Source organism: Telmatherina bonti (assembly GCF_933228915.1).
Source record: "Telmatherina bonti genome assembly, chromosome: 7".
Taxonomy (NCBI): Eukaryota; Metazoa; Chordata; class Actinopteri; order Atheriniformes; family Telmatherinidae; genus Telmatherina; species Telmatherina bonti.
In genome coordinates, this window is record NC_136625.1 from 13,039,572 (window position 1) to 13,063,477 (window position 23,906).

Here is a 23,906-nt window from a genome sequence, read left to right on the forward strand (position 1 = left end):
AAGTTTTAAAGACCTGATTGGGATAAAAGCAATTCAACTTCCATCAGTAATGTAGGCTACTGTAAATATGGTAGATTTTCAAAGCCGTGAGATGTAATATCCATTGTAGTGTGTAGTTCTTTTTAAAGCATAATCACACTGGATTTAAATACCTGTAAGAATAACTTTTGTAGTACTTGGAAATTTTTGTTAACTTATTTTTTTTACCCTGTTGTATTTCAGTTACTCAGTTGGATTGATTGCTCTCTGAAAGGGTTTTTGTGGATTGAAATTTATTTCTAAGCATCTCTAGTCCATAATTTTTATGTGCAGACCATAGACTATACAGAAAGGTGCAGACTCATGACATCTTTTGTCCCCTTGACTTTGGGTTTGGGTTTGAGGGTATGGCGCCCTCTGCTGATAGACAAAGATGCAGCAAAGTATTGGGGCTTTTCATGCAGTTCCTACAGACGACAATCCCTAACAGTCTAGTGTATTTACCCAAATCCGTTTCTTAAGATCTATGCTGCAACTTTTAAATGCATTCTTTGCCTTACACAAGATTCAGGTGTGTTAGACAAGGGTTGCATCTAAAAGTTGAAGGATTGTGGATCTCAAGGACCAAATTTAGGCACCACTAGTGGTGTTACCAGGTACCCAATGTTTATCTGACTACATAGATTAATATTTATCACAAAGCATCATGTAGTAGCCTAGCTTTTTTGTGTGTGTTGTAGTTTTAAGTCACTAGACTTTTTTTTTTATAATCTGTGGCTGCTTTATTACTCCAACGAAATAATTCAGAGTAGTTTGTTAGTTTGAGAATAAAATTGTCTACATCAGCTTTAGTAATTTTTGTCTTCGCGTGCATGCGCAATTCTAAGAGGGTTTTTTTTTTTTTTTTTTGTCATCTGTTTCCAGTTATTTAACCTATTCCGTTTTAAGGTGTGCCTTCAATGTAATTCTGAGAGGGTATATATGCCGAGTCTCTGGGGTGTGTTTATGTTGTTCTGCGGCCATTATTTCTAATAGATATTACAAGCCTTAGAGTAGATTTCTTTTTCTATTGTATTTTTGGGTATTTGAGATAGTTTTGAAAGACAATATCCATCTTTTGTCATTTCCGTTGCAGGTCCCGTCATCAAATAATCATACTGCCAGTTTAATGCAAACGTCAGTAGTGTATATATTAAATCTATTTCAGCAAACATTAAGCTGCATCACTACCTATTGTTATAATGATTTGTCGACTGTAACGACACCTGACATTATTTTCCGTGGTCGTACTAGTCAATTAAATATGTAAGTAGAGGAGATAGTTAGATAACGTGAAACTGGGGCAAAAGGCACAGAGCGGATGCCGAGACACGACACGTGACTATTCTCACTGCAGTGATTGGTCGAGAAGATACTAACGTAGATGTGGGACAGAGGTAGCCTCCAGTTTGTTCTGTTTATACCACAGGTCTCATCAGGGCTCTAAAAATGCTGCTCACTAAGGTAGGTTTCTATGCATTAAACATAACTGGTATAATAAGTTTGACCAATTTAAGCTTCTACTTGTCTTCTAGACTGATATTTTATTTATTTTTTTTACTCCAGTCACATTAAAGCGAAAGGTTTGGTAGTTACGTGACAAACTAGCAGTAGCTAAATGCTACAAGCTAAAGCAGTAGCTCGTCTTTACTGAACAAAACATTTTTAAGCTGTCGTGCTCTTTTGGTAATTCACAGCCAGTTCACGGTGCTGCATGTCTGTTTTTCCATACATATAAATTATATTCTCTTTGCTGAATGTATTCTGACAACCCCAAGGTCCCTGTGAAGGTCCAGTGAATATACCAGTTGACACCAGTGTTTGTAATGGTGCGAGCTTGTAATGGCCCTCTCTCTCACCTCCTCACATTTACTGAAGCAAAAAGCCTTCCACAGAGTCATCCATGAGGCCAAAGTCTGCATACAGTTGTGCTCATATTTATCCATACCCTTTCATTAAAAAAGAGAGAAAAACAGCTGCCTGTAAAATAAGCTGAAATTGATTAAAGTAATAATAAATAAAAATGTCATGAAACTTATTACATTATTTTCTAATTCTGGTTCAATAGAAATATATTTTTTTTTTTTTTAAAAAAAAGCAATTATCTTACAAATAAGCTAGTTTATTACATATTACGTCACTCATAAACTAATATTTTGTTGAACAATCCTTTAATGTTTCCGCTCCAGTCAGGTGTTTTCTGTTCCTCTCAGTCAGACTTCTGCACCTGTTGACAGGTATTTTGTCCCACTGTTCAACAGAAAAGTGCTCTAATTGTCCAGGACCAATTTGTTTGTTGTTGTTTTTTCAATTACATGAAAAACAGTATCTTATATGACTAAGTTATTTTTTTTTGTGCAAATTTTTAGTTATTGTTCCTTTTTAAGTCTCCAGTTATTTGAGTGACTGTTGTAAATTCAGCCTTTTCTTTAATGAAAATACATATGATATACACATTTTTTAAGATAAAGATCCCTTAAGTTAGTACTTGGCCTCAAGTTATGTTTTAGTTGTTTTTTTTCGCTTGGATGCTGCATACAGCTGAACTGCAACAAATGGCACTTTCCTAAGGTCATGCTGGAAGCTTGAAGACTTTTAAGGGTGTGAAAGTTACTCTAAAGCTCATATCAACTACCATACAGGTCTTCAGAACTGGTTTGCAGTCTGGGATCTGTCTGCAGAGCACCAGTACTGCTGCAGCCAAAGCAACAACTTCCAGCAGCCATGCAGGGTCCTTTGGCTTCTCTTTTGGTGAGTCGATATGGAGAATATGAATCAAATGGGAATTGTTATGTATATGTGATTGAACTGTTCCCCCTGTTCAAGTTGTTTGTAAAGAGATTTTAAATAGCTCTGTCTTCTGTGAGATGGGGTTGTGGTGAAAGTGGGGAAAAGTTCTTATCTTTGAGCCTTAAAAATTGGAATCTCTACTTAAAGTAAAAGCATCATTAGAGACCAGTTTATCATTTACTATTTTCTTTTACTGTTGTTTGTGTTTTGGCATGTAGAATTGACAGATCAGCAGAAAGAGTTCCAGCAGCTTGCGAGGAGATTTGCACGTGAAGAGATGATACCTGTTGCACCTGCTTATGACCGGAGTGGTGAGGTAAGTAAAGCGAAGATAAAGCTACAGTATATATGCCTGATTGAATGCATAGGGAAATTTTATTGCATCAAAACTACTAAATGTGCTAAAATTTTACATGCATTGAAATTTAGCAGATTATTTTTAGATCTGCTATGGGTTTGTTTTCTTTAGCTTTTCTGCTGTTAAAGTAATTTTTTAGACCTATACAGTTTGACTGCCTTCAGCAATTACATTTCTAAAATTTCTTTCTCAGTATCCTTTTCCCATCATCAAGAAGGCATGGGAGCTTGGTCTGGTGAATGGCCACATCCCACAAGAATATGGTAAGTTGTTTTCTTTCTTTTCAACTATTTCAGACTTTTCCAATTTTGCTTTTCTTTTTATTTATGCTAATTTGAGTATTTTGTTTTTAGACATGACAAAGCTAGGTTTTATTTTACCACAAAAAATTTGCTTATCTAAAAATGACAAGATCAGATGTGTTTGTATGACATTAATATGAATGAATAAAAATGTTTGTGTCTTGGCTCGACAAATGTCTTGTATTTTTAAAGGGTTGTGGATTTTTTGCCTTAACCTTGGGGTTTGTTTTTGTTTTTGTTTTTTTTTTTGTTTTTTTTGTATGTAGGTGGCATGGGTTTGTCGATCTTTGACAGCTGCCTCATCACAGAGGAGTTGGCTTACGCCTGCACGGGAATGCAGACCGCGATGGAGGCAAACTCTCTCGGAGTAAGTTTGATTTTTAGAGTTGCCAGTTAATTAGCACCTAATGGTTCATTCATTCATTAAGAAAAATATCATTTAAATCTGCCTATAAATGACACAAAATGAGTGATTACAATTCCTCTTTTAATTCCAAGAATGTGAAGAAAGTCAGGCCAGCATTTATCCTGTCCATGTATCATCTTCTTTAAAGATATAAGAATCAGTCAAGAGAATAGAGATTACACTAGAAATAACTAAAAAGAAAATGTTTTACTCACCTTAGTAATGTTTTACTGTTAGTGTGATAAAATGTCTGTGGGTAAAGAGCCAGTAGGACCATTTCATCTGACTACGTGATCAACAAGCAAAGCCTTATGTAAGCAAATACAGGAGGAGTCTGCTGTCTCAAGTATTAGAAAGCATTTCAAATTAAGGGATACTTTTGATAAATGCTCTAAAACACTTTGTTAATCCAGTTAGATAGTTAACTTTGTATTTTTAAAAGGGTAGAAATGTATTAAACTATATTTGATAGATATTTTGCCTGTCGGCATGTTAAAGCCACAGAGCCCTCCTTCCACTGAACTGAGCTAAATTTAGCATCAGCTGCCAGGTGATGAAGCCACATGAGCTGAATGAGGAAATGTGTTGCATTGGACTAGTTGTTGTTATCCCATATTACATACCTGAGATACCACTGACACTGTCAGGTTGTATCGACCTAATGATTGATGGAAAAGGACTCTGTAGGATGGTTATGTAAGTGATATCACCCTCAGTTAAAAAGTAGATCTCCTCCTTCCGATGTCTTGCTGATTGGTCCATGCCACCTCCAGTAGGTTCAGCAGTGAATCACAACATCCCAGGTTTACCCCCTCGGTGCCACTAGTTCATCTGAATGTCCAGTTGCTGTTTTTCCTCTTTACCAACAGCCACGGACTCCCCTTTTCAGCTGTTAGAGTTATTTGACCGCTATCAGACTCTTACACTCGTAGGTCTCCTCTACAAAACGTATACCCAGGCGCCATAAGCTCGATGACGTTTACATACCGGAGTGAAGCTGATTACATCACAAGGTCTGGTCGCAGGTAGTTGGATGTGATTTCACCAGATAAGCAGAATTTTTTGTGCAAGTCCACCAGCTTCTTCCAATAACATGCCCTGTTGAGCTGCCTAGCATTGGTTCAGGAGGTGGGATTGGCTTGACTCTCTTTCTGCTGGACAAATAGTTTTTGGAAGATCAGCAGGATGACAGGGGTGGAAGGAGACTGATACTCATATTTCATGTTTCCGGCACTGCTGCAGGGAACTTTAATTACTGGTTGTGCTACCTGGTGTAACCGCCTTTAGTAAGGGTGCTGGTTTCAAGAACAATCCTTCTTTGCAGCATTCTGCCCTCATAAAAGTTAAATTCTTCAGCTTTTTCTTAGGATATTTCTGCACTTGCTCTTCTATAGACTTAGTTACTGCTGCTCTTAACAGATGAGGGTTGTTAAAACATTAGATGTAACAAGATTAACAGATTTCTCTGAGAGTCTCTCTGCAACATCTGATGTGATATCTGAAATATTTTAGTCTTTAGTTTGGGGGAAAAAGTTTGTTCTTTTTTTTCCCTACCTCTTAGACATCTGTGTGTTCAGTCAGTGTGAAAGACTTGAAGCAGAAAGACATTTGTAAAGTGACATAGTAACTGAAATGTAGCAACAATAACCTAAAATTTTCTATTAAACTTGTGCTGTGACCTGTCTAGTCAGTCCTTCCGGATGTGGAGGTCACATTGGTGTTTAATTATGACAATAACAAAGAAAGACTGTTGTAAGAATTTATTAATTGAATTGACACTCCTTCTGTCACACAGCAAATGCCTGTTATTATTGCCGGTAGTGATGAACAGAAGAGGAAATATCTGGGAAGGATGACGGAGGAGCCTCTCATGTGTGTAAGTGTCATTTAAATGGACTCATGCTGCACCAGAGCACATTAAAATCTGCTTTTGCATGTTTCTGCTATGATGATGAGGAAAATATTACACTTCAAGTACTTTTCTTTTTATAGTGAGCAACTTTAGTTACAGCTTAGATTTTTTTTCCCTCTTCACTGTTCTTCAGTTTTAGCTGCTAGAAATTTGCTTTCATCTGATGAGGTGCAGAAGGTTTTGAGTTCTTGGTCTGACCTTTAAAAGCTTTGGGAAAAGAAATCCTTTTCTACATTTTGTTTCTGGCACTTTTACCAGACAGGGGAATATCTCTAAATGAAGCAAATGAAGAATATATTTTTTAAATGGTGGGGGCTCATAGCAATTACTGTGTCACTAAAATAGTGATCTTAATTTTGACAGACTCTAAGTCTTTATGATATTCCTGTAATATTTATCAAGTATAAATATCTTTTACTATGTAGAGGGGTATTTATTTATTTCTTTTTAGACCAAACTTTAGTTTTTGTCTGTTTTCTTTTGGCAGGCTTATTGCGTCACTGAGCCGGGAGCGGGCTCAGATGTAGCCGGCATCAAGACTCGAGCTGTGAAGATGGGAGACGAGTACGTTGTTAATGGCCAGAAGATGTGGATCACCAATGGAGGAAAAGCTAACTGGTGTGCACTCACTGTTGCTCATGTTTTAATGTTTACCTTTTGCAGTTTATTTTAATGAGGATCAATAGGAACAGATGATCGACTAACCTTTATGGTGCTGGATTTTAATTACCGTTAAAAACTAGAAAAAAAACAAAAAAAAAAACCCAAACAAAAAAAACCATGAATCTAAACTCGTGAACCTAAAGCCGATTCAGTTGAATTTGGAGCTTAAAATAGTAATTTTAATAATATATGTATCTTATATTTGCCAGGTATTTCCTCCTCGCCCGCACCAACCCAGATCCTAAATGTTCTGCTGGCAAGGCTTTTACTGGCTTCATTGTAGATGCAGACACTCCAGGAATTCAAGTGGGAAGGAAGGTATGATCAGTATTTGTCTTTTGTGAATCCAAAATTAGAGGTCATGTTAAATTATGAAATGAAAAAGTATTTATCAGATCATATGGGTGAAATCGTGCTGAAACAAAAACATATCAAACATGGAAATGGTAAACATTTTTTATGTCTTTATATGAAGGCAACATTAAAGTATGTAATGAACAAAGTAGGCTCAGATGCCTTTTTTCTTTAAAGTTAAACAAATCATCTGTAAAGCACTAAAACAACCTTGAAAAGCAGAGAAAATACTTCCTCAGGCCCAGCGGAGCATCAGATCTGCTGCTCAACACAAAAATTAAGTGGATAATATAGAAGCTGAATCTCTAAAGACTTGTTCAGTAAAACGGCTCTATTGGGCTTTTGGGTTTATCTTGCTGAGTAAAACACTTGCATATTTAAGAGAAAGGGTTATTGTGTAGACAATCTGAGATAAACTTAATTATCCTCCTGCGACAAACTCCATGAGTTTTTAGAGCTGTGTTAATTAGAACTGGACACAATGATTGTGTGTGAGATTAAACCAAAATCCTGCTGACTGCCTCCTATGTAATAAAATGAGATCTAGATAAGAAAAAACACATCTGCTTTCTTCCCAGGATGTGCATAAACACCTTCTGTGGATGTGACATCTGCACTAAGAGTTAACATCCCCTTGTTTCCCTTGTGTTTGCAGGAGATGAACATGGGCCAGAGGTGCTCTGACACCAGAGGTATCACTTTTGAAGATGTGAGGATACCGAAAGAGAACGTCCTGATAGCAGAGGGAGCCGGCTTCAAAGTAGCAATGGGTGCCTTTGATAACACCAGGCCCCCGGTAAGCACTCCAGCTGCGACCAGTCATCTGAGGGATTTGCATTTATCATCTTTAGGATCACAACAGGGTAGTGGCACAGAGGGAGAAACTGGCTTTTTGACTCATTATCCATAAAAACAAAATAAAACATACAAACTAACATCTGAGAAACTACTGAGATATATATGAAAATATTTTGAACATTCTTGGCACAATTCAGGTGCCAAAAATTTTTATTTTTTAATTTTTTTATTTATAGTTTCACCACTTAAAGCATATGAAAGGGGTTTGTAATGTGGTCTGCTGCAGACGTAGATGTAGACATGATGGAAAATGGTAATATGTCAGATGAGTTCCAGTTCTCACAGATAAGCTCAGACACGTATTGTCTTATAAAACATGAAAATACCAAATAATACGGTCCTGTTCAGCTGTCCTTGTCAGCTGATCATAAGTGAACAGCTGTAAACACACAAGTGAACACAGCATGTAGATATTAAGTCTCATGTAGACTTATTTGAATATTCAGTATTCCAGGACATAACCAGAATATTTCATCAGTGTAAACCATGAAGAGTCTGGTGGTGCGTGAAGAACTTGTTGTTTTTGTCTGTTTTGCTTTTAGATATTAAAACACACAAAAAATGTTGAAACAGTTAAAAGGATTTTTCAGCTGTTAATACTGGAGTTTAGCTCAAATGTCCTCTGAAGATGACATCATCAGTATGCCTACTTTAATCCAGGTGGCAGCAGGAGCCACGGGCCTGGCACAGAGAGCTCTCGATGAAGCCACCAACTACGCGCTGGAGAGGAAGACTTTTGGCAAAGTTATTGCTGAGGTTTGTTGGTCCCAAAGTTCTATATTTATCTAAATTTATGGGTGAAATTCTGTTTTAAAAAAGAATTGTAGAAACTCTGCTATCAAGTATAAGTAAACTGAATTATGATTCACAGCACCAAGCTGTGTCGTTCCTTTTGGCTGAGATGGCGATGAAGGTGGAATTGGCCAGAATGGCGTACCAGCGGTCTGCTTGGGAAGTGGATCAGGGTCGCAGGAACACCTACTACGCCTCCATTGCTAAGGCCTTTGCTGGAGACATCGCAAACCAGGTGGCCACAGACGCCGTCCAGGTATTTGGAGGCAACGGCTTCAACAGCGAATACCCAGTAGAGAAGCTGATGAGGGATGCAAAGATCTACCAGGTGGGCAATGATGATGTGCATCTGATCTCTGCTCGCAGTAAGTTTGTGGTCAAACTTCAGTCGTAATTTCTTTTCATTTTGTAGATCTACGAAGGAACAGCTCAAATCCAGAGGCTCATCATCGCCAGAGAACACCTGGGAAGATTCAAGAAATGAGTCCCTCTGCCTGACTCGTCCTCATTTACTTGTAGCTCTTCTGTACATAATGTGTATCGTAATAGATCCGGCCTCTAAAACTCAGGATGCAGCTCAAAATGTTGTTTGCCTTAATGTAGTGCTTCACAGATCAAGATGCTAAAAGCAGACCACTGTCGCATATCGCGAACAAAATGTTTGATAACTCGTGTGGATGTCATCATATAACCTGTCTACCGGTTAGCGTTGTGGTAAATATAATTCTGTAATCTGTAGGAGGAACCCTAAGCAGGCTGGAAATACTGGCAGCAGGGAACAAATCCATTTTAAAATGTGCTTTAAGAAATACTGTTTAACATGTAATCAGGAGCTGCTGTGTTAAACTAAAGCTGCTGATGATAAACTTGGACATGAGTGACTTGATCAATTGATAATCTTATCACCAACTGTTCGTTCCAAGGATCTGTTGTGCACATTTGGGTTTGAGCCACAAGATCAGATAATCTGAAACAACATCACTTGTCAGAATTAGATTTTCTTTGCATTTACTGCTCTTATTTGCCATAAAATCCAACTTTTTCTTCATGCCTTATTCTGCCTTTCACATCTGATTCTGCGCCTGTTTAAAAGATCAAATTTGTAAAATAACAAATCAAACGTGAAAATGCATTTTTCACCAGAATGTGTAGATGTATGTAATGTGTTAAACTGCATGATTTTTAAAGATATTTTCTATTTCATCACTTCTCTTCTGCCAGTTCTAACTTTGTGGCCTCAGCTTTACAGTTCAGATTGGATAGGCGATGTTGGATGTATTACTGTATTCAGACCGTCCCTGTCCCCTGGTTTGCCTTCCTTTTAATAAATTATTCCATTAAAAAGTTCTTTTTATTTTAAAAAAAACATTTGAAAAAAGAATATACCTATATAATGCATTTAACAAAATGTCCAAAGCTGCTGTACAAGATGAAACAGCTTAGAAACGAGAAAACAAGGTTTAATAAGGTTTTATCACAGTCTTGCTATGGGATTACTTAAAAACCAAATCAGCAAACAAGTGATTGTGTGCTTTCCATAAATGCTCCTTTCAATGTTGTCATATTCTGAGATAAACTTCATCACCCAAACAACTGCAGACAGAGAACATGTGTCAGATCTATTTATAGAGCATTAAATATTGGAGTACTGTTAAATGTTTGCAGAGATGATCAGAACAGCATACAGCTATTAATCTGTGACTGAGGGATACAGAACAGTTGTTGGTCTTTGTAGCAAATATTACACAATGGTTCATATTCTTTAATGTAACTAAACATTTACAAACATCTTGACATTCAACTGTACAAAACATTTTGTCCTTGGAGATTAAATAGTTTTCAAAGAGGAATAGTGTATACAGTTCTGTTAATAGATATTTTCTATTTCCATGATTAGCTCTGTCCAGTAGTCATGGCTTGGATAAAATATACTTTATAAAACATGAAAATAAAGTATAATTATATATGAGTATTAGCCAAAATGATTAGATAAAGAGAGACATGTTGAGCAGAACCCTCGGAGTAAACCCATTGTGTGGTCTATTGTGTTCAGATGAAAAATGAACCCTTAGCTATTAAATGAAAATATATTGGATGATTTTCCATTAAAATATATGGTGTGAACAATTGCATGCACGACCTGCGGTGGTGACTCCGAGGCAGTAGGTGGCGGTAGCGGGTTTAGAAGTTGCCAATGAAAAAAGCGTCAGTCGAAGAAGAGTTGGAGGAGGAAGTTGTTCTTGCAAAATATGTCACAATGGTAATCCGTCTTTTTTTTTTTTTTTCTTTAATAACCTTATTGCTGTATTTCATTTAAATAGATAAGGTATAAATTTACTTTTATCTCCACTGTGTCCAAAAGTAGCCTCCGATTTAGTGTGATCTGCTAAATCAGTTGGGAGATAAGCTAAAGATAAAATAAAGCTAGCTTTAGCATGTAGCAGGTTGTCAAAAAGGTTTGTTTTTATCGCGTCCAAAGAATTCTTACAGATTTATAGGACAAGTTTGTTTTACCACTGAAGTGAAGGAAACAGCTGGGCTTTTAACATTTGACTTTTTAATTGTAACCTGAATGAACGTGGTTGTGTTTTTAATCTCAGGGCACACAAATAAAAGATGTCATCATCAAGCCTGATGCCCCCAGCGCGCTGATGCTGGACAAACATGCGGACTACATCGCTGCCTACGGCTCCAAGAAGGATGACTATGTCAGTAAAGTTGTAGTTTCCTGTTTTAGGGTGCTTCTACTCTTCGTAAAGCTGAGATACAATGATGTATTGACTCTTTCACCGTCATAAAATTTTAATATCCAGTAAATGTTGACAGACATGCAGTTATGCACTACTGGGTGAAAGTCTTGAGGTTCCCTTGTTTTCTATGTATTGTCAAGAACACAGGAGATATTTGCAGGCAATTTTGCAGTATGTGAAGATATTAATTAAAAAACATAGATAAAAAACCAAAACAAATCGAAGCTTTAAAGTCAATATTTTGGTATAACCATTTTTTTTATAATTGAAAGACAGCATGAGACAGGATTTCTTGTAATTTCTTCAAGTAGTTTTAAGGAATAATCCAGGCTTCTTGAAGGATATATCAAATTTCCTCTTAGATTTTGGTAGTCTTCTGTTCAACACTGTGAATATAAGACCTGATGTTGCTGAATTTAAGGCCAGTTCTAGTTTCACTTGGCATACCTCATCAAAAGAGATCTTCCATGACCACATCTGATAAGGGTTTCAGTGAAGAGTAGATGGATTAGCTGGAGGCCCAGATTCATCTTTCAGAGGCTGTGTCAGGTCTGCTGTAGGTCTGGCACATCTTTTGTCCTCCACTTGTCAAGTGTTTTTTTTTTTTTTTTTTTTTTTTTTTTTAAAAAAGAAAGGCTTCACACTGCTCAAAACAACTTTAAAAAGTTACAAAAAAATCTGGTTTATTGGAGGAAAACTTTAAAGGAATGATGAGTGACTCGAGATTTTTTCAGTGAATCAGTTGTGTGCATTTTGGCGGGTGCTGTATGTGATTCAAAGGTTCATTTATTTAGCCTGCTAAAATCACTGACTGAAATCAATTGGTTGCACAAAGTAATAAAACTGAAAATGAATTATGTTGTGATTGTAAAAACAATATAACTACATACATTTAATTGAAAGATTGTTTGATTCATTATTTAATAGATTGAAATCATTATTTTACTTTACATCCATAGATCTTATCTTTTACATTTTTGTTGTGGCATCTGTACCGGAAACATTAGATTAACAGAGTAAAAGTCAATGCAGCTATTTTTTTCTATATTAAACAAATCAATAAAATAATATTTGTAATAGATGGAAAAGAAAAGTGCAAAAGAATTAACTGTTTCATAAAGTTGCGTTCAGTTGAGTATTTTATGCTGTGAGTTTAGGAGTACACATTGTCAGAGTACCTGAGGATGAGTGGCATCTACTGGGGGCTGACGGTGATGGACTTGATGGGCCAGCTGCACAGAATGAACCGACAGGAGATTATAGATTTCATCAAAGCCTGTCAGCACGACTGCGGAGGTTTCAGCGCCAGCATCGGACACGACCCACACCTGCTGTACACCCTCAGTGCTGTCCAGGTGACTCCCGTCTCCCCTTATTATTTTAAGTTGGAACACAGCAAAATGCTGATTGGATTGAAGTCTGATAAAGTTTCATCCTCTTACCAATAGATAAAAATAATGTAGGCAGCTGATTTTTAGCTGATTTTAATTCTTGATAACAGACTGAACTATTAGATTATTCAGGGTTGCATAAATTTAGCCTGTTAGGATCTCCTTTAATATAGATTCTAGCATTTCTGAGGCAAATATTTTATATATAAATATGTATATATATGTGTGTATGTATATAACACTTTGAGATTTGGTTTCAAATGTATAGTGCGTTATCGATAAAAATGTATTAATATTTCACTTTGAGAAAAGTTTTTTTTAATAACTTTTGGAAGAAAATCTTTATTTAGCTCTCATGCTAACATTTTGGCATTTAGTTTTAACTAAGTGGATTTTTCTATTCCTCTTTGACAAACCCCCTCAGATCTTGTGCTTGTACGACAGCATGGATGCAATTGATGTGGACAAGGTGGTGGAATATGTGCAAGGACTTCAGCAGGAGGACGGGTCTTTTGCCGGGGACAAATGGGGTGAGCAGTCATTACCTAAATGCATTTTAATGTTTAAAGAGAGCAAGAGAGACAGAATGAAGAGTTTGTGTACTTTTATTACTCGTGTATCATGTTGCACATCTGTTGGAATGACAATGGAATGCAAATGTTTTGTTTGAGACCAAGATTATAGTAAAAGAGAGAGAGACAAGGTACATTTCTTTTATATTTACTGTATATTAATCAGAACAGCTTTTTCTTTGTTCTTCGTCATATTAGAAATGGAAACAGCTGAAAAAACTTAAAAAAAAATTTTTTTTTTAATCTCAAAGCATTCTTCAGCTGTAACAGCATCAGAAGGATTTTCTGGCAAAAGATGAGTTAAATTAGTTTGAAAGAAATTAACTTAAAACGATTGTTGTGCCGTGTCAGTCAAGGCTTGAATGAAAAACGTGTTTATAATGCATCATTTTCAAATACAGAATAAATATTATTTATACATTATAAATATTATTATATTGAGTCCAATGTAATCAGAGTTGTTTTTCTTTCCAGGGGAAATAGATACACGGTTTTCTTTCTGTGCTGTTGCAACACTAGCGTTACTGGTATGTATCCTTAAAAAAGTGTTGTTTTTGTTCTTGTGAAAGTGATGCAGTGTAAAACATCAGTCCTGTAGTAAATCCTCCTTTATGGAGGTAGGAAGGCTTGTTTTGGTCAAGTTTTTTTTTTCCCAGTCAACTATACATATATCTTCGTGGTATTTTACCAAAACAAGAACATTATAACAAATATAAACAGTGCAGCAAAACACTACTAACCACAAGAGCTGAACCAGTAATTTCCTGACACAATTTCTACAAACATGACTTGTGTTAAACTGTTAGTTTTAGCTCATTGTACCTGATTAACTGGTAACTGGACTCTATAAATGCACGATGTGATGATGATTGAATTGTTTTGTTTCCAAGGGGAAAATGGACATGATAAATGTTGACAAAGCTGTGGAGTTCGTCCTGTCCTGTATGAACTTTGACGGCGGTTTCGGGTGCAGACCTGGTTCAGAGTCTCACGCTGGACAGGTACGGTTAATGGGGGGGGGGGAGGATTCTTTAGATGAAATTTCCCAAAAATCCAAAGTTTCACATGTAAGCTAAAATGAAAGAAAGCAGCTGGAAATCTCCCAGGAGACGTGAACCTGCCGGCTGACCTCAGTGGAACGAGGCTGAGTCATACCTGAGACAGTAATTGGATGAAATGTTTGCTGTTACTGCCATATTGTTCCTGTAGTGATGTTAAAATAAAAACCTCCTGTCTGTCAGATTTACTGCTGCACTGGTTTCCTGTCGCTCACTGGGCAGCTGCACCAGCTGAACGCCGACCTGCTGGGCTGGTGGCTCTGCGAGAGGCAGCTGCCATCCGGAGGCCTGAATGGACGACCTGAGAAGGTTTGTGCCCACTTGATTTTGGAGTATTAACACGACACGCCAACATCCCAGAGCTGGTACCAGCTTATTTACATGCAGAATGGGGGTCAGCTTCCATCTGATAGCCAGTGTTTTCATAATGTGTGTGATTTTTATGTGCACAACAGGATTATAGCTAGGGCTGGGCGATATGACCTTTTAGTAATATCCCGATATTTTTATGGCATGTCACGATATACGATATATATCTCGATATTTACCTCAGCCTTGAATGAATGCTTTGGTGCATACAATCAGTAAGATGATTTTGTGTCTCCATTAAAACATAATTGTTCATACTGCATTAAGATATGCTGATTTTAAACATTCATGCCAAAAGGATGAAATTGTCACGAAGCAAACTGATCAAAACCGTATTTATTGAACAGTTAAAGCAGTGGCAGAAACATGTCATTTTAAAACAAAATAAAGTGACTTTGCATGATGTAATAAATGCAACGTATGAAAATAGGTGCTCTAGGGGGGGACTTTTCAAATGATGAACTATTTTAAGGCTTTGCTTTATGGATACGTTTTTGAGTTGTCGTGTATTTTTTTAATCGCAGAGTTTAGCATAGAAATCAGTCTTATAATACAGGCAGAATGTCCTCGTATCGTCTCCAATAAACGGCTTCAGTCAGCTGTTAATTCAGGATTTGATTCCCACACCTTTCTGTACTTTCTAGAGACATGACAAGCTAGATAAGTATGCTTGTGTCACACACAGTGGATGAGGTGAGTAAGTGACGGAGGCTGTGAATGTAATCAAATAGAATTAATTATTTTTGCGTAACGTGAAAAACTTTGTAATTTACGTCCCACTCTGTAATCCAGAGCGGGATCAGTGGCGGATTTGGCTGTTCATTGTGACTGTAGGTGGAGTCGTGCAGGTGTCCCCTCTGCTCCTCTGGCTGCAGCTGCAGCTGGAGCGACTGAGTGCTTTAGGACGGGGAGAGACTCTCGTTCTGACAATAACTTTACAATATGCGCTTTAAAGTCAGTCGCCAAAACACCAGGAAAGTTTCTAATAACTCCAGTAAAAGTTGCTAGATTTGTCGCTTTTCACAAAAAAAGTCGCCAGATTTAGCGAGTAAGTCACCAAGTTGGCAACAGCGGCTACACGCTGCTTCTCATGACGTAGCACGTAGCTCACGTTATGTACGTAACGAGGTGCGCTTGCTTTAACTCTCTGTGCAAAGCGGTGGAGAGTTGAGGAGGAGGGAGGAAACCCCGCCCACAGCTAAAAACAACTGCGTGACAACAGGATACTCGAATATGACGAATATAGGCATTTTCTATGTCGCACAGAGGACTAGCCACGATATCTCGAGTATATTCGATATATCGCCCAGCCCTAATTATAGCATAAATGTTCAGCAGTGGCTGAAGGCTCTCATTGGTTGTTCAGATGTCAAGCGACAAATCCAGGTGTAATAACAGTCACATCGCACCATCTGATTTAACTGCACAGTAACGTGACGTGCAGCAGAAAGTGGCAGTTTGTGGTAGAGACGGAGAGAAGAGATGAGTGAGTAGCAACGTGTTGAAGGTGTGCAGAAAAATGGATGAGTGATGTCGCAGTAGTGTCAATGCACGTGGACCACAAGCTCTGTGCTCAGAGTTTATATTGAAACAGATGATTCGTTCAGAATAAAAACGTTATTCTGGATTATTTTAGTTGTACATGTTTATTGTAAGCACACACACACACACACACTCACACATATATTGTATGTCAAAACTTTGCTAAATTTGGCTAAATTGCGAAACTACAACAGATGCTTTATTTGCTAGATTAAATTGGATTACATTGTTTACATCTGCAGGTTGTTTTGTTTTTTTTCCCCTCTCTCTTTATCTTTTTCACTTTGCCTATGAGGTGTTTTCTCTTCTGTCTCTTTCTGTCTTTCTTCTGTCCTCTCCGGTCCGATCCAGCAATACAAACTCTACAATGCAAAGGAAAAAGAAAGAGAGAGGAAAAAAAAAAATTCATTTGGATTCTCTTTTGCTCCTTTTTACCATCTGTGTTATTATTATCATGTCTGCTTTGGGTCTCATGTCTGAAATATATCGTTAGTATTGAAATATTGGTAATATTGAAAGTTATAATTTGTTTCTAAACGTTTAAACAGCGCAGTAAGTGGCCATTTTACGTGTCCTTATAATCACCTTGTGCTCAGTTGAACAGTGACAAATGGTCTCTGCAACATCAGCATTAAAAAGAAAAAAAAATTGCTAAGATTAACGTGTTTCCTGTGAGGATAACTACTTCTTCTACTGCAGTGGTTTCCAAACTTTTTCTTCATCGACGACAATAATGTCGAGTTCCCCCCTCCCGTTACGTAAACCAAAGAAACATACTCAGAAATGCGTCTTTAGTTTTAGTGGCTGTATTGTAGGTAACTATAATTAAAACCAATCAGTCAGTATTATTATCCATTCTTCTGCTTCAGTGTGAAACATTTTAAACCAGGAATCTCTGCAAACTACTTTAGGTGAGTGGAGTTTTCTATGAGACGAAGCTGCTTAGGTAAAACAACTCTGCTACATATGATAGTTGGACAGTTTATTTCTAAAGTAACCTGCAGGCTTTTCTATGTGGTCAGGATGAGAAGTCCTCAAGTGGAGTTGTAGCTTGTTTGGCTTCATACTTCATTATATTTGATGATAATATTTTGGTACATGCAAAATACTGTGGTCTCAATATTACCCACCATTGATTATTATTATTATTATTATTATTATTACTGGTCAAGCAGGGACAGATATGCTGCATCATAGTTTCTTCTTTTTTTTTTTTTTATTACTTGAAGTCTCTCTTGTTGATTTATCATAATTTCCTACGAGTACTTTTTAAAAAATCCATCCAGTGTAAAAACTCCTAAGTTTTATTTTGCCTTTATGTAGCCTGAACCACCATCTGCTGACACACAGCAGCTCAGCTGATCATGTTTCATTTTTGCAGCTTCTCAAAAAATCTTTTCAGACTTGCTGTCGTCGTGACGGCAGCCTGTTCATGAGATAAAACAAGAAAGATTCTCAGTTAATTGTTATGAAGAATTCTCACTCGATACACAGAATCAGTGTCAAATACTGCCCTTATTGATGAAAGGTGTTTAATGTGAGTCCTGTGTCTGGTTTAAGGTTAAAATGGGGTGTGATGACTTTCCATTTTCCTCCACTCAGCTTCCAGATGTGTGCTACTCGTGGTGGGTTCTGGCGTCGCTGAAAATCATCGGCAGGATCCACTGGATTGACAAGGCCAAGCTGCGGACCTTCATTCTGGCATGTCAAGACGAAGAGACGGGAGGTTTTGCCGACAGACCAGGAGACATGGTGAGCCGCTGTTCACTAACAAAGAGCTGACATAAACACGTTGCTGTTGCATGTTGCTGATACACGTTGCTGTTAAGGGCCTGTTGTTGCCAGGGGCGACCCAACCCCTCCTCGTGTTGTTTACTCTTTCCTAGCTCAGTATTTTTCCTCTCAGACATTTATATTCAGGTTTTAGATCAGTAGACTCTGGTTCAGCATCTTCCTCACAGTTCACCATGTTGACACTGTCTATGCTAACTGGCATCACGACCCCCCCCCCCCCCCCCCCCCCCTCCATTTCTTCTGCAGGTGGATCCTTTCCACACACTATTTGGAGTTGCAGGTCTGTCCCTCCTCGGCGACGAGCAGATTAAAGCAGTGAATCCAGTACTTTGCATGCCCGAGGATGTCCTACAGAGGATCCGCCTGCAGCCTGACCTCCTCAGCTAGCCCTCTTCATGCACCGCACACCAGATAGATGCTGCTGCCCCCATCAACGCCCCTCCGCCTCACACTAACCGCCACAGCAAACAGAGACCCGACAGAGAGGCAGCACATCGCTGTCTTCGCCGAGTTAAATGTTGGAGACAGATTTCCCAGTGATGATGTGGGGGAGGGGGGGTTCTCTGAAGAGTTGTCGTCGTCGCGGGACTTTGAACATCATAAAACAACATTCCCTAACTTCTAATATCGATCAAGTGTTTAAAGCGGAAACTATGAGCTTACAGTTCAAATGTTTTCTTCTGCCTTCAACCTTCAGCTTCTCCAGTTTCCAACAGGGGTGTTGGGACGAAACGAAGCGGATGGGGAGGTTTGTGTGTGACAGAATAGAAGGTTTGTGCAGAAACAGATCGTTCAGCTGTGGGGGATGAAGGGTGAATACGAAATGTGCTGTTTTGTGATGTTCTCGCACTTTAAACTTGTGGATATTATTTTAGTTTAAAGGCACTACGTCTCAGAATTTCTGTTTATTCTTGCAGCTGCTGTTTCACATGAAGCGTCCTGTGTATGTGAGAAGTTAGAGCACTTAGAGGGCACTAAAGCAGTCACAACACACTGCGCTAATTGGTTTCACAGCTGGAAGTTCATCACAAAACCTATAGAACGTTTCATGCCACAGCATTGCAACAGTCTCAATAAGATGATGATGATGATGATGGCAGAGAGCCTGTTTGAAAGTGAGGCGTTCTCAGTGTGACTGTAAACATCATCCTGAGTTTGTTTAATGTCTTATTCACCGTCACAGTTACACTATTTATTCAGATCCGTGTGAGTCTGGGCAGCTGTGTTTGATCTTTTTCCTCTCTGTGTAAAATAATAAAATATTTGCTGTCTTACGGTCACGTTGCTTAGCAGATTCTGTGAAAAGGCTTTCAGAAAGATCCAGATTTTTATTTGTAAAGCCTCTTTTTTATCTGTTGCTCAGCTGTCTTGTCTGTTGTTACAAAGACTAAATAAATCACTTTTACTTCTGAATTCTCCCCAGTGACAGATATTATCATAGACATTAAAATATGCGGAAAAAACATCCATTGCCATCATGTTTGAAATGATAGTGATTGCGTTAATATAAGCTTAAAAAGAAGAATAAATATTAGCAAGCCAGTTATTTATGTTTTGACCGTTTTTGTAGGAGGTTTTGGGAGACCTGGTACCTGTTAGACTGCGCTGCAGTAAACAACTGCTAAATTATTTCATTCTCCCATTTCAGACTTTTTTTTTTTTTTTTTTTTTAAAAAGGGGTTGATGGTGTCCAATTTTGATTTGTGATTTAACTTTTCTGTCAAGTTTTAAAATATTTCAAATTCATTCATTCATTCATTCATTTTCTGAAGCAATTCAGGGTCGCGGGGGAAGCTGGAGCCTATCCCAGCTGGCTTTGGGCGACAGGCAGGGTACACCCTGGACAGCTCGCCAGTCCATCGCAGGGCCACACAGAGACAAACAACCACTCACACTCACATTCATTCCTAGGGGCAATTTAGAGTAACCAATTAACCTGACATTTCAAATTCAGTTATGGGTTATTTACTGTTGACGAATGATGTATGTTTTTTATATATATATATATATATATATATATATATATATATATATATATATATATATGAGAAACAGAGTGAGGTACTTCTCAGTGCATCAGGTAACATCCCCTTTGCTACATAAGTAATATGTAGACTACCCATAACTATCAGATCAATGAGCATAACCTGGATATATATATATATATATATATGTGTGTATATATATATATATATATATATATATATATATATATATATATATATATATAGAGATATATATATATATATATATATATATATAGAGATAGATATATATAAAAAGAATGTGTGTGTGACTAGTTAAAGAGCTTAAATGAAGGATTTAGAAGACTCAGACTGGAAGTGTGAGTGAAATTAGTCCAGTCTCCCTATCACTGTGTTTCATGATGTTGACATTTATGCAACATCATCAGATATGATTCTGTTAGTACAGTAATCAATGTGGTTTTCTGATTTCAACATTCAACCAGCTATTTCCATAAAATGAATGTTGAGCTGAAGAGCAGATTGTGACCATATTTAATACTGACGAGTTTGGTGTCCTCATTGAAACAGCCACTATGAGACTTAGCACCTCATTTTTTCTATTTTGCTGCTGGTTTGTGGACACTGTGGATATTCATAAATGCAGGTGTTCTGTTACAATCAGCTGAATTTTAGTATGAAAACACATGAATTTAAACTGCAACATCACTGGTTATTTATGCAGCTTTTGTTTAAAGGCAGAAAACAAGCAAAATCCCATTTTCCATCACATCCAGGTTCATGTTGTAGTAATAACTCCAGCAGGCCAGATATGCCACATCTGATGTTGTGTGAGAGATTGTGTTTCCCAGCAGTGGCAGACTGTAATAAAGGAACAGCATGAAGATAGATAAACTCCGCCTGAGTAATTAGAGTTGGCTAATTCTCCCGTACCTGCTTTTTTTCACATAATGAAGATAAGGACTTCCCCTGCAGTGTAGTCAGGATAGGAAAATGATACTTTACACTTTACAGTTTCAAACACCGGCTTTCATAAAAAGTCAGGCAAATGTGATATGCAATTCTATGTCTTATTATTGTCCACACACATTAATTCACGCCACAACATTGGATGTGTACATTTTAGTGATCGGAGTGTGAACGGGTCAAAGCAATGAAGGTCCCTGATGCTTACAATACAAGTCCCAGTTCTCTATTAAAAATGATGGACAGAGTATGGGTCCATCATCTGGACCAGTTCCTATGGTGATAGTTCACAACATGCAGTGTTTTTATATTCTGATGCACCTCTGCATTTAGAAACAGAAATGCATCATGACTCGGGTTTAAATTGCTGGTTTTGTTCATTTGTTGCCTTTTGTTTTGTTCCTCTGTTGATGTTTTGCATCCTTTTTGCATCTTTTTTTCTGTTTGTGTGTTTATTTTGTGTTGCTGCTTCACTTATTTTCTGTTTTTTGGTGTCCAAGCACAGACGATGCAGAAGCCCAATTTATTTAGTAAAAAGAGTCAGAATTTTATTTACATAAATCTTCTTTGGATACTGGATGTCTCGTTTCTCACATGTCTGAAGCTATACTTCTGTTTTGCAAGTGTGTTAGTACTTAGAGATGAGAGAAGATACAGTGAATATTCTCTTTGGTTAAAAATGCAGCTTTCCACTTCCCAAAGTTTAGCTGTACATGGATTTTGTTTGGCTTAAGTTGGCACTGAAATCTAAAAATTGTAGTTGTTTATTTTTATTAAACCTTCTTTTAACCAGTTTAAAGGCAGAGTATGTAAGATTTCAAGGCGATTCTTTCCACCACCAGGTGGCAAACACCAGGTCGTGAGCAAAACCACAAAACTGCTACCTCCACAAATGACCACAGGTTGGCAGTAATGAGCAAAACTCACCCCTCACCCCTCATCCTTGCCAGCTCCAATGGGGGCAGGAATCGCTTGTGAGCTGTAGCTCAGAGCCGCTCTGCAATAAATGGGCTTATACTCCCCCTACTGGTGGGAAAAAGTACTTCTTTTTTTTTTTACTGGTCAGAAAACATTCAAGATGGGTCTTTGTCATTAATTAAACTTGTAATTTAATAACGCATCAAATATGGACAGACTGGAGCCTACATGTTTAAAAACCTAATTATGATTGTAGATATATCTTTAGTTGAAAATCTTACATACTCCACCTTTAAAGTGCTCTCAAGATTGAGATTTCTCCTGCAAAGGCAACCTGATCAAGTATTCAGCAGCACACATCATGAAAAATACAATTACTACCAACAATATAGCAAATTTTCATGCAGCTCAGCAGGTTTAAAAGTGCAATAGGTGAAGTCAGTCGGTTGATAAGATATTAAGATGCACGATGAGCTCAGTGACAAATAAAAACAGGAACTATCCGAAAGATTTTCTCCTGTATGGAAAGCAAAAAAAATATCAAATTGACTTGAAAGGAAATTAGTTCAGAAGTTTTTTAGCTCAGTGTGTAAAGTGTACCAAGCAGTAAGAGAGGCAAAACTAAAAGCTTGTTGCTGCAAATCAGACCAAACTGGGAATGTTCTATTAATAATTGTCCCTCATGCGTTTGGCATGAAGGTTACTGGTTCCTTGTAGAGGACAAGAGAGATAGGTTAGAACCAATCCACAGAGAGCCTTCTATGTCAGTGATAGCTAGGGGGCGATTGTACGGATGGGAACTCAAAGAGGGTCATTTAGCATTTAAGTCACAGTGGTGAGTGAGACGACTACAACCAGTGCAATGATGAACGGAGTTTAGAAATTGAAGACATTTGATTGTGATGCTTAAGTACAAGACATTTTGAAAGTCATGAAATGGCATAAAGGTAGCCAGTAGGTGCTCTGAGGGAGAAGCCGAATTTGTTGTGATGATAAAACTGAAACTTCACCTTTATTTTGTGAACCATATTTGTGATATGAACATAGACAAACAGCTCCTGATGCAGCATAAAGCCCAGATACTTGTATTTGGAGGCTCAGATGGCCTTTGATGGTTGTTATTGGCTTAATATTATTTTGTGATTCATCTTTGTGTGAAAATACCACAAGGCTGGTTTTCATCTGCACTTAAAACCAGTTTTAAGGCCTTCAGACGAGAACGCTTCCAGACAAACTCTAAAGCAGGAGCAACCGAGGAAGAGGAGCACTAGATTACTGCATGAAAAAGCTGAGATGGTGAAAGGTGTTCTGCAGGTTGTCACACAGACTATTGATAGAAAGTAGAAACCAGCAAATTGTCCGAGGCAGAACCACAAAAGGAGGGTGGAACGCTGCTCCAGATTAGCATGAAAGGTTAAGCTACCACTTGGTTTGTTGCGGTTCTGCCTTGGACAAGCGTGAGGTTGTTTACCCCTCTGAGTTGGTCGTGTGATGGCCTGGTGACCCGTCCAGGGTCTTGCCTGATAGCAGCTGGGTCAGCCCTCATCATCACCCTGCTTCGAAACGAAGAGATGTAAACAATGGATGGATGATTGAGCTGAATCTCTTTGTTGTTGTGTTCCTGCTGTTATTTTCTGTGTCTTGAAGTATTTTGTTGTTTTATGTTATTTAGCATCTCCATCTCCTTCTTGGGTCTCCTTACCATCTTGTGTTTTTTTCTGTTTGCAGTTTGTTTTGCATCATTGTTGTTGTTGTTGCGCAGCTTTTTAGTTATAATCCATCTCTACTGTAATTGGCTGGCAACCTGTCCAGGGTGTACCCCACCTCTGGGATAGGCCCCAGCTTCCCTATCATCCTTTAACTGGACGAAGCAGAATAGATAATGAATGAATTAATCTCTAGAGAATTATTAGCATCTTACTGAGGTTTTTTGTCTCCTGATGGTTGCATGGAATCTCGGTTGTTTTTAATCTCTTTGTAGATGTGTTTGTGTTTGTGTATCTCTTTGAGCTAGTGGGCTTCATGCAGAGGTTTCTGTCCTGGCTGTTCAGTCAGTCTGTTCAATATTCCATCAGACATACAAAGAAGTCAACTTTCTTCTGTTGTTA

The 23,906-nt window shown here is 37.9% G+C and overlaps 2 protein-coding genes across 2 annotated transcripts; both read left to right on the forward strand.

The window, feature by feature from the left end:
- The first annotated feature begins 1,408 nt into the window (after positions 1-1,408).
- On the forward strand, positions 1,409-10,206 carry acadm (acyl-CoA dehydrogenase medium chain). Its single transcript, XM_079243093.1, has 12 exons — positions 1,409-1,482; positions 2,661-2,769; positions 3,027-3,124; positions 3,360-3,429; positions 3,735-3,835; positions 5,670-5,750; positions 6,274-6,404; positions 6,659-6,767; positions 7,459-7,599; positions 8,322-8,417; positions 8,533-8,781; positions 8,866-10,206. The coding sequence occupies exons 1-12, from the start codon at positions 1,468-1,470 to the stop codon at positions 8,935-8,937; spliced, it is 1,272 nt and encodes a 423-aa protein (XP_079099219.1). The 5' UTR covers positions 1,409-1,467; the 3' UTR covers positions 8,938-10,206.
- Positions 10,207-10,678: 472 nt separating this feature from the next.
- rabggtb (Rab geranylgeranyltransferase subunit beta) lies at positions 10,679-19,247 on the forward strand. Its single transcript, XM_079243972.1, has 9 exons — positions 10,679-10,713; positions 11,054-11,161; positions 12,361-12,558; positions 13,019-13,124; positions 13,641-13,693; positions 14,057-14,167; positions 14,408-14,533; positions 17,738-17,887; positions 18,176-19,247. Exons 1-9 carry the CDS (start codon positions 10,711-10,713, stop codon positions 18,314-18,316), a joined length of 996 nt encoding a protein of 331 aa, XP_079100098.1. The 5' UTR covers positions 10,679-10,710; the 3' UTR covers positions 18,317-19,247.
- The last annotated feature ends 4,659 nt before the right edge of the window (positions 19,248-23,906 follow it).